The sequence below is a fragment of the Ambystoma mexicanum genome, chromosome 3p, assembly GCF_040938575.1.
Source record: "Ambystoma mexicanum isolate Mex_15411 chromosome 3p, UKY_AmexF1_1, whole genome shotgun sequence".
Taxonomy (NCBI): Eukaryota; Metazoa; Chordata; class Amphibia; order Caudata; family Ambystomatidae; genus Ambystoma; species Ambystoma mexicanum.
The window spans coordinates 390,617,537-390,629,666 of NC_090925.1; the positions used below are offsets into that span (position 1 = coordinate 390,617,537).

A 12,130-nucleotide genomic window follows, 5' to 3' on the forward strand; every position below is an offset into this window, starting at 1 on the left:
TGAGCTGTTGTATGCGTTTGATGATTTACTACCCACCCATTGACTGATTCTTTTGTTTGCAGGAGCACGGCAGAAGACTGCAGGATGAGTGAGACAATAGCGTGGAGGTGTTGGAATTTCAGATTCTTCAATTAACAGTTAGAAACTGAGATATGTTTTCGAGGTCTATTTAGGGAAAGCCCTCGAGTTCAAGTTATAAATCAGGTCATGATGGCAAAGAAAGAGGTAGGACTAGGTACATCAGAGGGGTTGGAGCCTCCCACCATTGGGGGAGAGTCTACTTGGGCACAGATTGGACAGTGGAAATGTTTCACTGCACTATTCAATGCTCTAGTGTTCTTATGGATTGAAGTTTTATATGCAATGCTGCATGATTTAATTTTATTTTGTTCATGGCTGCTCAGGAGTTGAGAAAAAGAATATTAAGCATAACGCTCGCCTCTGTGTCTTCAATAGAATGAAGACTCTGTTGTTCTAATCTGGATTGTCTTTATGACAAGCTTAATTGAACTGGTATGGTTTCAACCTGAGCATGCATTTAGTGAACCGCTTCTCTATACAAAAGTGAAATTATTGTTCGATTTTTAGCTTTCACTTTAGTGTACTAAATTATATGTTGCCTGTCACAATGCAGCGGAAAAAATAAATGCAGATAAAGAGTTTCTTGTTGAAAGGAATTTTGCTTTGAAATTGTACAGCTATTTCTTGAATGCAGAGAAATGGCTTCTGCTGTTTCCCTCTCTACTTCTGTGACAAGAATGATCAGAATGCGGTACATAACCCTGCATTCCAATACTTCTGATTAGATCAGAGAAAGTCAGTGACATCCGTGTGCTAATAGGTGTTATTACTACCCACCTCTTTTACATAGAAAGGCTGAGTTGGCTCTGAGGTTCCAACCTTTAGCTTGCAGTTTTCTTAAAGATCTCTGGCTGGGGTCTCAGATGCTTTACTCGCTAAGCTTTGAAACCAGCTGTCAGGAAACCGTGATTAATTTTCACTTTTGTGCTTCTCGATATCCTTAAATAGGCATTTTAGTACATCACCGTACTTTGGATAACAACAAGTTCACAATGGACAATAAGCTTGCAAAAATACTTGGAACGATAAATTGCAATTACCTAATACCATCCTAAAATTCTACAAAGATTACATAGGATGAGTGAAATTGCCAACTCTTTTTTAAAATGATGCAATTTATGAGGTACAGTACTGGATTGGCCTCTTGTGATTGAGTGAACAGTGTTTTGCTTGAAAGTAAAGTGGAAAGTGCATGATGTGATCGCACAGTTGGACATTCTTCTCTTCTTTCTCTTTCAGCCGTTGTTCACCATGAGTGCTCAGCAGCAGAACCTGGTGCCATACACTCAAGCGGCCTACAATGAACTGAACTACCGCTATGCCCTGCACCCTGTAAGTACCAGCAGCCCTTCTGACAACCCTATTTGGGCTGGTTATCAGTGACCAAGGAGCTGGGACTTAAAGCGGAAGTGGGTTTACATACAATAGGGAGATTAAATTCAGTAACCACAAATGTGTTAAAGGGTAGTTGCACGGAAAATCTTCTTATTTTAACTTTAAACTCAGGTTCATTTCAAGGCTCACCGAGGGATTTTCTAGAGGCACTTCAACAGTTCTTTTGGCCACTTTCTTGGATCTTTAGGCATACCTTTTTGCCTTAGGTAGCGCCAGGGAACCACTCCGGTGGTGATAGGGCGCAGTACAAATATCCTTTAACATTAACATTAGGTCCTTTTTACCAAAATAAGATTTATTTAAACGAACATTAATTTGAAGCATTCCTCCTCCATTTCATGTCCTAACACTGTGTTTGTTGGCTACCTCAACAGAACTTCAATAAATGTAAATGGACACTGGCCATGAGTGAGCTAACTCTGAAAAACCTCCTTAAGAAGGAGCAGAAAACCGAATCACTTCAGAATTTTCCAAACTGGCAACACTGGTAGGGTGACAGCAGCAGCAACTCTTAGCAGGACTGCAATGCCAACTTCTTGCTTTTTTGAAGAACTGCATGTCATGTGCTATATAGACTTCTTGCATCCAAGCACTAAACATGACCTACTTGGATTCACATGGACTAATTTATTTCTGTAGTATGGCAAAAGTTGGATGCATTGTGACCCATTCTTAGGACACATAACTATGCTAACCATGCATAGTGGTCCTATAATTCCCTGCTGAATATAACTTCCAAACTAAACTAAAAGCCCACCTCCTCACCTCTGAGTTACCCTCTTAACCTACCTTTCATTTGCCTTCTAGATAACATTTTTCCTTTGCCTCTAACATGTCTCTGCCCCTCACTTTATCTGCCTTGACTCTAGCACTTCATCCCTCATGGCACCATCGCTAACTCAGCTAACAGAACAGCCTACCTGCACTTAATAATGTCTAATTTTGGTTGTCTTTAATCTATGTATATCTACATATGTATTGTCCCCGGTGACTGTTCCGTTTTCTCCCCCCTCCCACAACCTGATCAGAATGTCACTTGAACTCACTCCATTATAAGAAACTCACTGCATCCCATCAAAACTGATTTTTTATATATTGTACGTTCTTTTCTGATCAAAAGAGCAGTGTTCCTCTGCATAAATAAATAAATTAAATAAATAACGACATAAATGGAAATGACGCTGAAGGCCTTTTGTGAATGCTGATAGAACACCACAATGTCTGTATATGACTTAAATGCACTGTTACCCATTACATCTTGTTCATATTATAGAATGTGAAATTCACAGAAAAGATGAATGCAGCTAAATAACGGCATAGCCACCATGACATACTCTACTACTGCCGCCATGGGCCGGATCTATGTTATTGAATGATAAATTCAATGAAACTGTTTAGACAAAAAATTGTGATAATAGGAATCGTTGCTTTTTGGGGGGGAATAGGCTGTCAGGCCTCATGAAAGTGGAAAGCACAGTACAGTAATCACTGTTATGTATATGCATTGTTCAGAGATAAGAAATGGTTCATCTTATAGACCATAGACTGATAACAGTAAGAGTTAGATGGATAAAAGCACTCGAGAGCACCTGTTTGCAATGCCCATTGATTATTCAAGACATGCATTGAAGGAGCTGTACATAAATTTCTGTGCTTCTGTTTCTCCCAAGTCTGCAATGCAGTTCATAGTTAATTATGTGCCAGAGGACATCATCATCGCGAAAATAAAGAGCAACGCCAGCTTACTTTGGAGCATCAGCCCTGCCAGCCGGGAAGCAATGATTGCTGAGCTCTCCAACTCCACCGAGATCTATTTCAACGTCTACTGGAACATCCTAAGGTAACCCCACACAAACAAATGGAGCTGGTCCTAAAGGAGTGAACAGCATACAGATCCATGGAAACAAACCAAGCTTAACACTGGAATCAGCTTGTTAACAAGTGTTCCCAACGTTAAAAGCTAGGGAGCTGCGGCACCCAGGGGCAAAGTGATCTGTTCTGGATCACCCAGTTTTGCCAAAGAGTAAAAGTCAGTCCTGGTACTCTGAACACTTGGTAACACCTCCACCATACATTCCATAGAAAAATGTAAAGCTACAAGAAGGATTTCCACAAATTATTGCCAAATGATCAGTAATGATGATACAAGTTTCAAAAGGGGCATTTGTTAAAAGGGGAGAATGTGCAGAAAACAGCCAATTCTGCCATGCTGAAATGCTCCTCTATTTTTATTTATACTCTCAAATTCCAAAGGTGTAGCTCTAGAGTGTAATCATTTCTAAGTTGCTTGAATTCTGCAGCATTACAGCCAGTACTACAGAATTTCTGATGTTCAAGAACGCCTATTTCTCACTTTTTTTTCTTTTTTAGCAGCAAGTCCTCTGTTTTATCGATTGGATCACATTTATTCTCCTAAAACAGGATGCACAACTCCAGTCTTTGATGGATGCAAGCCGCTCAGGTTTTCTGGATATCCAGCATGAAAATTCATGAGATTAATCATATTAACTCGGTCCAAATGGGAAAACGTTTACATATTCAGTGGTTATTCCTTAAACCCGACAGGTTTGCAGGCTTTATGGACAGAGTTGTTCACCACTGGTCAAAAATATGTAACTTTCAGACATATGTTTAACTAGCTGAAATACCCGGTGTTGCCTGGGCTTTCATTCCCTCATAGGAACAGGTAACTGAAAAAAAAATTGGTGAATAATGGTGAAATGGTGTGGAATTGTATAAGGAACAAGCTAAGCCACAAACCCACCAACAAATTTTGACTTTGCTGAAATCTGGGGAAAGGTGTAGGGTTACCAAATGTCATGTACCCAATAATGTCCCGAGGGTCCTAACAGGTGACTGTGCAACATTCGGTGCAGATTGGTGAAATGGTGTGGAATTGTAAAGGGAACATACGGGAAGACAAAAACCCACACACACATTTTCACTTCCACTGAAATCCGGGGAAACGGGTAGGGTGTCCAAATGCCATGTAGCCAGTAATGTCTGGGGGGGGGGTCCTAACAGGTGACTGTGCAAACTTGGTGCAGATTGGTCAAAAAGTGCATAATTGTATAGGTAATATACGCAAAGCCACAAACCCACACCAAATTGTTCACATTTGCTGAAATCCAGGGAAAGGGTTGGGGTGTCCAGATTTCATGTAGCCAGTAATTTCCAGATTTTCCTTACAGGTGGCTGTGCAAAATTTGTTACAGATTGGTGAAACAGTGTGGAATTGTATAGGGAACCTACGCAAAGCCATAAACCCACACACACATTTTCACTTTTATATATATAGATTATGGACTGTGACAGTTACGAACTTCCCATAGAGCGAAACATGATTAATCTGCCAAAAGCCTATTGAGAAGCAAAACTGTAGCCATTTATAATGACTAGAGTAGGGCTAGCTCCTTGCTGTTCAGCACGATGACTTTCCCATTCTCACTTGTCAATGCAAATTATCTTTCCAGATCTGTTGCATGATACGTTACTAGTCTTCTCTCTATTCTATGATACTGATTGTATTAGAATATAAAATACAAACACTTAAGACTTTGTTAACAAAGAGGGTATTTCTGAAGGAAGCATCTACTCCCCGACGGTCTATCTACTCACCCAGGGTCCTTTGTGGTTTTTCTTTCGACTGTGGGCAGTGAGTAATTGACATGTGGATAGTCACACAAATGTTAAACTGCGTCTAAGAATCCTTGGTTTGCTCTGTTTAGGAATGCATCAATTGTGAAGAGTGTGGAAGCATCCGGCAAATACACTGTATGCTACAAAGAGAAGTCTGTCAGAGACCAGATCGTGCAGATGCTTAAAGGAGACAGTTCACAGCCAATGTAAGTGTTCTTAGTGCTTCGTGTGTGCATTTCTGATGTGGGACTGAGCAGTTCCATTGGGCTTTACAGAATTTTATACTAGGAAATGGATTGCATTTTCCTGTAGACTAAGCAGGATTTCAACGACTAAGTACAGCTATGTCGACTTATTCTGCAGCACTTAATGTTGGTGGTTATGGACCTTGTAAGCATTCTCAATATGTTGGTAATTAAGTGAGCTGAATTACAGAGAGATAAATAGATTTGGCAATAATCGCATGCTGCTGTCAAGTAGGGAAGTCTTAACATGCACGTATACAGGTTGCAATATAGACAATATCACCACATCTATTCATTGCTTTATACTCTTAATGCTGCCCTCAGCAGGATATGGGATGCCTACAGCTGCCCTACTATCCACGTTTTAATAGAGATGCATGATTATCAGGAGCAGGAGGGCTCCTTGGGCTGTACCAAGTGTAAGAAAAGGCTGTTCTCTATGGTACTGCATGAAGGCAAGCCCGGTCTGTATGTGTCTTTGAGAAGTCTATTTACTGAGGGCGGGGTATCAAGGGCACCCAAAAACACTTCCAATTAGTTACTGATAATTGTAAGCCTTCTTACCATAATTGGCCAGGATGCCTCTTTGCAGCTTTATATTTAGGGTTAATTTATTATATCACGCCCATTCCTTATACACTTCAGAACTAGCCAAATAGGACCAGTTTGTGTTACCTGTGCACATTATTTTTGCAGTGGGATTTTAGCCTGGGAGTATTTTATTTGTGGTGCTGCTGAAGGAAATACAATGCCTAAGATATAACTACACAGAAAAAGCTGCAGCCCTATCGTGACCTGATCCCATCCCTTAGTATAAGCACCGTCCTGCCCCTTCTTTGGAAATGGTCAGGGGTCTTAAGTGAGTAGGTGGGTGTCTAACAACCAGCTCCCAGTGCACTATGAAATGATCACTTTCATAGCCTCTCGTGCACTAAAGCAGTTGACTATTGACTATCTTTCAAAATGTGTTGAAGTCAGATATAGCCATCCCACCCCCATCTGCTCTCATACAAATGACAGCAGGCTATGTGCATTGCAGTTCATAGCATAAGTGCTATCAATATGAATTTGAGAAAATGACTTTACTTCTACTTAATTTATCGGCCACCTTTTCAAACTCGAGCACTCAGTAGCCCATTCAGGGTAGGTGTCAATTTCAACAGCACAAGTTGTGTAAATGGCAGAGATGCACTATACAAAATCCCATAAAACATATAGCTGAGAAACATTGTGGAGCCACAGGAAAAGCTTGCTGTGATTTAGTCCATTTTGCAGCTAGTCATTGAATACTTGTATGACTAGGGTTCTCTTTCAGGCACATCTATGCCCAAATTACAGATATTTAGCACCAGTGCAAGCGCAATTCTGCACGGTATTAGCACTAGGGCAAAGTTGGCCCTAGTGCAAAAACTTTTGGGCCATATTAGAAAAACCTTGCTCAATGGTAAGTGCAATTTGGCAGGGTATGAGCACTAGGCGAAAAATTGCCCCAGTGCAAAAAACATATACTTTCACTAAACATATCTACAATATTTTTCCCCCATCCCGTGTGTGAATGTGTGGTTGTGGATTTCTAGCATGTACATGTTATGTTATGTTATGTTAAAGGTACTTATATAGCGCACCCAGGGGAGTTGCTAGGTCTGGAAAAGACCCGGGGCTATGCTGATGTGGGAACTGTTGGGACTGGGGGCTAGCTAGTCGTTTGGCTGTAGCTCCTGAGATTCTATCTGGGGCTACAACCAAAAGATCAGGGGCTATAGCCCCCTTAGTCCCCCCCTAGCAACGCCCCTGAGCGCACCATCACCAATGAAATTGGTCACCAGGCGCTCTGGCGGATCTGTAAACAGGAAGGAGGGCGGGTAGGGTTAGTCGGTAGAGGGGAGTAGGAGAGTGGGAGAGGTGGTGTGCTGTTGGCAGCTTCAGCTCGGAATACACCGAGTGTTGGGCTTTGGTGCAAGTATCGGATTGGGCGAGACCTCATGTGCTGTAGGTGCTGTTTATGTGTTGTTGATGCGGTGTGGTAAAGTGCGTGCGTATTGCTGGGAGAGAAATGGTTGCGTGAGTTTTATGTGGGTTGAGTATGCAGAGATTTGAAGGTTGGGTTAGTGTGGTCTGTATCCGGATTCTGATACTTCTGATTCCGTTTGAGCTGTATCCCTGTGGATGCGGTTGTTGCTGATTCCTTACAGCTGTCTCGCTGTGGTGTGTGATGGTTCTGCGCAGATCCAGCTGTATCCTAGTGAGTATTGTATGGAGTGATAGGTATGTCTGAACCTTTCCTTCGGGTGTGGAACTGAGGTTAGTACTATCTATTCTCTTGTTATCTAATGTGACAGTGGTCTGTTGGAGCTTCGAATGGTTCAGGGTCAGTGTGCTGTTGATGAGACGTCACAGTGCTTCCGTCTTGGTCAGCCTGTGTATTCTGTCGCTAGTTTCCTCCTATCATCACTATCTTTCAGTTAGTTCTTCGGTTTCCGTGAGGTAACTTCCTTAAGAGCTATTTTTTGGTTGTAGTTTGTGTGTGATGGCACATTGTGCTTCCCACTGTATATTGATGAGCAGTGTGTAGTGTGAGTACTTATTTCTGTTTCTCACCCTCTGGTTTGGAGTTAATGGTACAGAGTTTTCTATTCCCTTGCAATCTGCTGTGACTAGGTCTGTTGGGAATGGCTATGGTTTAGGGTCAGGGTGCTATTGATGAGTCGTCCTGGTGTTTCTGTCTTCGTCTTGCTATGTATTCAGTCTTTTGGGTCCTATTACGGCTGTCTCTCAGTTAGTCGTTTGGTATGTCATGGAATATTTTCCTTAGGACCTTTTCCCCACAGATGCGATTTAAATGCAGGCTAAAATGAATTGCATTAGAATGCTGCAGGGTTCGGCGTGAAAAGCATTGCCTTACATTTAGAATGCACAGGAACTTTGATCACCCTCCCTACATAAATGAATGCATTCTTGATTTCCTGATTTCCTGATGCAGGGTTGAGTACCCCTCCTCTTTCACTTTGCAAAACTGGGTCACACTATGCAAGGTTAAGAGTGAGGGATGAATGAAATTTACATTACTGACATTTTCTGTGGTAGCTGTAAGGAAATAATGATGGCAACAGTAAAGACAATTCAAGGGTAGCTAGGCTGGAAAAACGCCTAATCTAAACTTAAATCTAAGATGGGAGCAAGCTACGACTATCAAATAATAATAAGGCAGTCCCAGTGGCGTCTTGTCAAATAAAAGGGCCTAGACTAGGAAACACCTATTGCCAATCCTTAAAACTAAATACAACAAAAGTGTGGGATAGGGTTCACAAGAAAGAAAAAGTGTTCACAAATGATAAATCAGGATGAGGTAGCCGGGGGTCTCCCTTCCCCACGTTTTGAGTACGAGACAAGGCGGGACTCCTGAGCATAGCACGCGCTTGAACGTTCCCCTGCACGATACTGCAGTTCCATTCTCCGGTATAAGGACCTTCAGTGGGTAAGTCTCTTTTCTACATAATAGTCTCTTTCCTCTGGGGACCTTAGGTGTTCAAAATAATAAAACAAAAGCTCCTTTCCGTATGCAAGTTGGGTGTTGACTTTTCACCCCTGGATCCCCCTCTTCTGGGCTCAGATCCACAAACAGTTCCTAGTGATACCAGGGCCTTCAGTGATTAGATCTCTTGCTTCTGAGGGCCTGATAGGTTCACAATAACAAACAAAACTTCTTTCAGATTGCACTTGGGGTGATGATTCTTCACCCTTGGGTTCCCCTCTTCCGGACTCAGAACCCTCTTGAATATCAGCCTCCCTCCATCGGGTTCACTATGGCTTGTATTTAAAAGATTCCTCTGTTGCAGTCACATGTCAGTTCACACCTGAATCCCCCTTTTCTGGGCTCAGACCCTTCTCAAATCTTTGCCTCCCTCCATCAGGTTCACTACGGCCTTTTTCAGTGGGTGATGACTTTTCACACCTGGATCCCCCTCTTCCGGTCTCAGACCCTTCTCGATTTTTTGCCTCCCTCCATCGGGTTCACTACGGCTTTCCAAATCAAATTCACTTTTGGCATGCACAAATCTTAATGTCTTTTTAAACAGTTCACTGTGGACATCCCTCTGCCGGGATCCCCTTTGTCAACACATTGTTTGCTGGGACTTAGGCTTTGCCCTTTATTATGATGCATGGTTCACTTCCCTTGGGTTTTCACTGGTTTGACGGTCAAAGACTTTCGACTGTACAGGGGATTTTGCTAGACCCCTGTATGACTACTTTGACCTTTTTCTTGCGGCTCTCCTAGGGCCTTCTGGTATCGGTAGTTTAAACAAACATGGGTTCAGCCAGAGTCTCTTGAACTGGCAAACATGTGTTGCCAGACCCCTCTGCAGCTGGTGGTCCCTTATTGTTAAAAGTTCTTTGAACTTCCTTTATTTTGCCATGTAACATTTTTCATTCATCACAGTTTGGTTTCATATCGGCTCTCCTCTCGACTCACTGGCTGTGATGAACCACTTGGCTTTTCTTGTCTCTGGAGTCAAGAATGGTACCACGGTAGCAAGCGTCTCTCCCTGGCTTGTTTATCAGGGTAGGAGGGCTATGTGTACCGTTTGCATCTGCTGCAACACACGACTGCTATTGTTCACACTGTTACGATTCCTTCGCAGGTCTGGGTCGGAAAGAGATAGGTTGCATCTTTCCTTGCCACCCCTTTGGTTGTCGCCGCCTTTCTCCTCCACTTGAACTGCTGTGCTTGGATAGCTCTTCGTGCTGTTTACCTTGCTCATAGTCTGCTCTCGTCCGCCACCTTTTATCCCTGTGGGAAAGGGAAAGGGTCGTCAGGTGTGTGTGATTCTGGTCAAATGCCTGACTTTGCCTGACCCTTATGTCAGGCAAACGGCTCTGGTGTTAGTCCGTTGTCTTTCGTAGTGTGCGAAAGTGTTTGTGTCAGAAAAGGGGAGGTTAGAGTTTCCGAGTATCCAACGTGGCAGGATGGGGAAAAGTGTTATGAGGAATTATAGCCCTCGTTCCAGGGGGTTTAGTAGACTCAGAAGGGTCAGATCGGTAGGGTTTCTGAAACAAACCGGAATGATCGGGACTATTATCGTGAAATGAACAGGGGGGATTGTGTTTTGTCAAAGTAGACTGGGAGTTCGGGAAAGAATAATCAGAGGGCCGGGCAGAAGAGTATTTGGAACTATCCGGGTGGAAAACAGGAAAACAGGGATCCAGGGAGATGTAGTTTCCCATGGCACAGGGGTTTGGGTTCCTAAAGGGTTTACCATAGGCGGAGGGTTTGTTGCCTTTGGATAAGGGAGATTCATTGGATGGAAGGGGAGTAAATCTGGAACAGCCTACAAAAGTTTCAGGGACTTCAACCTCCTCACCTTCTTCCTCTGTATAATACTGCATTTCCCCTGCGACATTCCCTGGAACATAACCCTGGGTTCCCCTACCCAGGTGATTCTCCCTCGCTCGTTTATCCCTTGGGTTGGCATCTGTTTTTCCGTGGCCACCTGAATAAGGGATTGCTGGGATCTACTTAGGAGAATACACTCAGGTTTCCCACAGAGGGTAAGTGACACAATTAAACGCCTAATTCCTAAATTACTGTTCAGTATCTATGGCTTTCACAGATCACACATTGTCAAGCAATTCTTCATTAGACTATAGTGCAGGCCGTATTTGAAGGCATAGCCTGATGTTGACCATGTCTGTGAAAAATAGGATTGTGCTTATTTTAGCTATCGTTTACTAGATGCTGCACTGTCAGCGCTGGGAAATAGTCCCTGTTTTACACAGCACACGCACAGAAAAAAATGTTTTTGTTCTTATTGAAATATAATCTCCTACAGCTTTAATACAATGAAAACAGGCTATAACTTACACTAGCAAAGTACAACTACATATTCTTTTTCTGTGAATAATAATTGGTCAGCCCCTGCACTCTGTGCAGAAAATGCTGCACTCTGTGTAGAAAATGCTATGTTTTCTACAGGCTTTCAAATCTCACTGGGCTTTAACTGTTATGTGAAACACTGGTGGATTTCACACAAGAAAATCAAGATTTTCTATTTGAAAAGATCACCACTTAGTGAAAATGTCCTACCCAAACCCTCACAACCCAAGGATTCAGCAGGACAGTGATTCTAGGGGTTTATCTAATTACATTGAGCAGTTTTCATACCCACTTTGAAATATTCTTTAAGGCACTCAGTCAAAATGGGCCTTCATGAGTTTTCAAAATAATGCCCAGTCAGGTTCTCCTCCCTCTTGGAAAGCAAGTCTTGTTCAGGTAATTGTCTCTTCATGGATAAGACCCAGTACTCCAGGTAATATCCATGTTCAGCACCCATCTGTTTAGAACAGGTGGTATCCCTTCTGTGTAGTTTTTGATTTCAGAGTCAGCTCAGAATCGTATTCCATGTGTGTTCCTGCTTTTTATAATGTGCAATAGTCCCACACTTATCTCACACTATTTGATTAGTCTTTTCTTCCCATTGGCTCAGTATTCAAACATTTGCATGGAAACCAACCCCCATTTCTTATTGGTTAATCATAATTTCTATATATTTTAGCATGAGCAAAGGTGGGGACTGTTTCACTCTTACGCTTCTGAATGCAAGATCGTTTTTATTCCATAATTCATTATAGCAACTTGCCACCTCGATAAAATATGGATTTCTGCAATGTATTATCGTAGATGAACGTCTGCATATGCGGCATAACTATGTCAGTTATGTATTCATCATATTTTAAATATGAATAATGTTTTAATTATTTGTATTAGTACTCAC

The 12,130-nt window shown here is 42.3% G+C and overlaps 1 protein-coding gene across 1 annotated transcript in view; it reads left to right on the plus strand.

Annotated features, from left to right (window-relative positions):
* The window catches only part of LOC138579901 (piezo-type mechanosensitive ion channel component 2-like), a 2,232,767-nt gene that overhangs the window by 2,152,291 nt on the left and 68,346 nt on the right, over positions 1-12,130 (plus strand). The window contains exons 48-50 of the mRNA XM_069650129.1: positions 1,321-1,413; positions 3,147-3,316; positions 5,205-5,321. Coding sequence (XP_069506230.1) covers positions 1,321-1,413; positions 3,147-3,316; positions 5,205-5,321 — 380 coding nt within the window. The remainder of the gene's footprint in view (positions 1-1,320; positions 1,414-3,146; positions 3,317-5,204; positions 5,322-12,130) is intronic.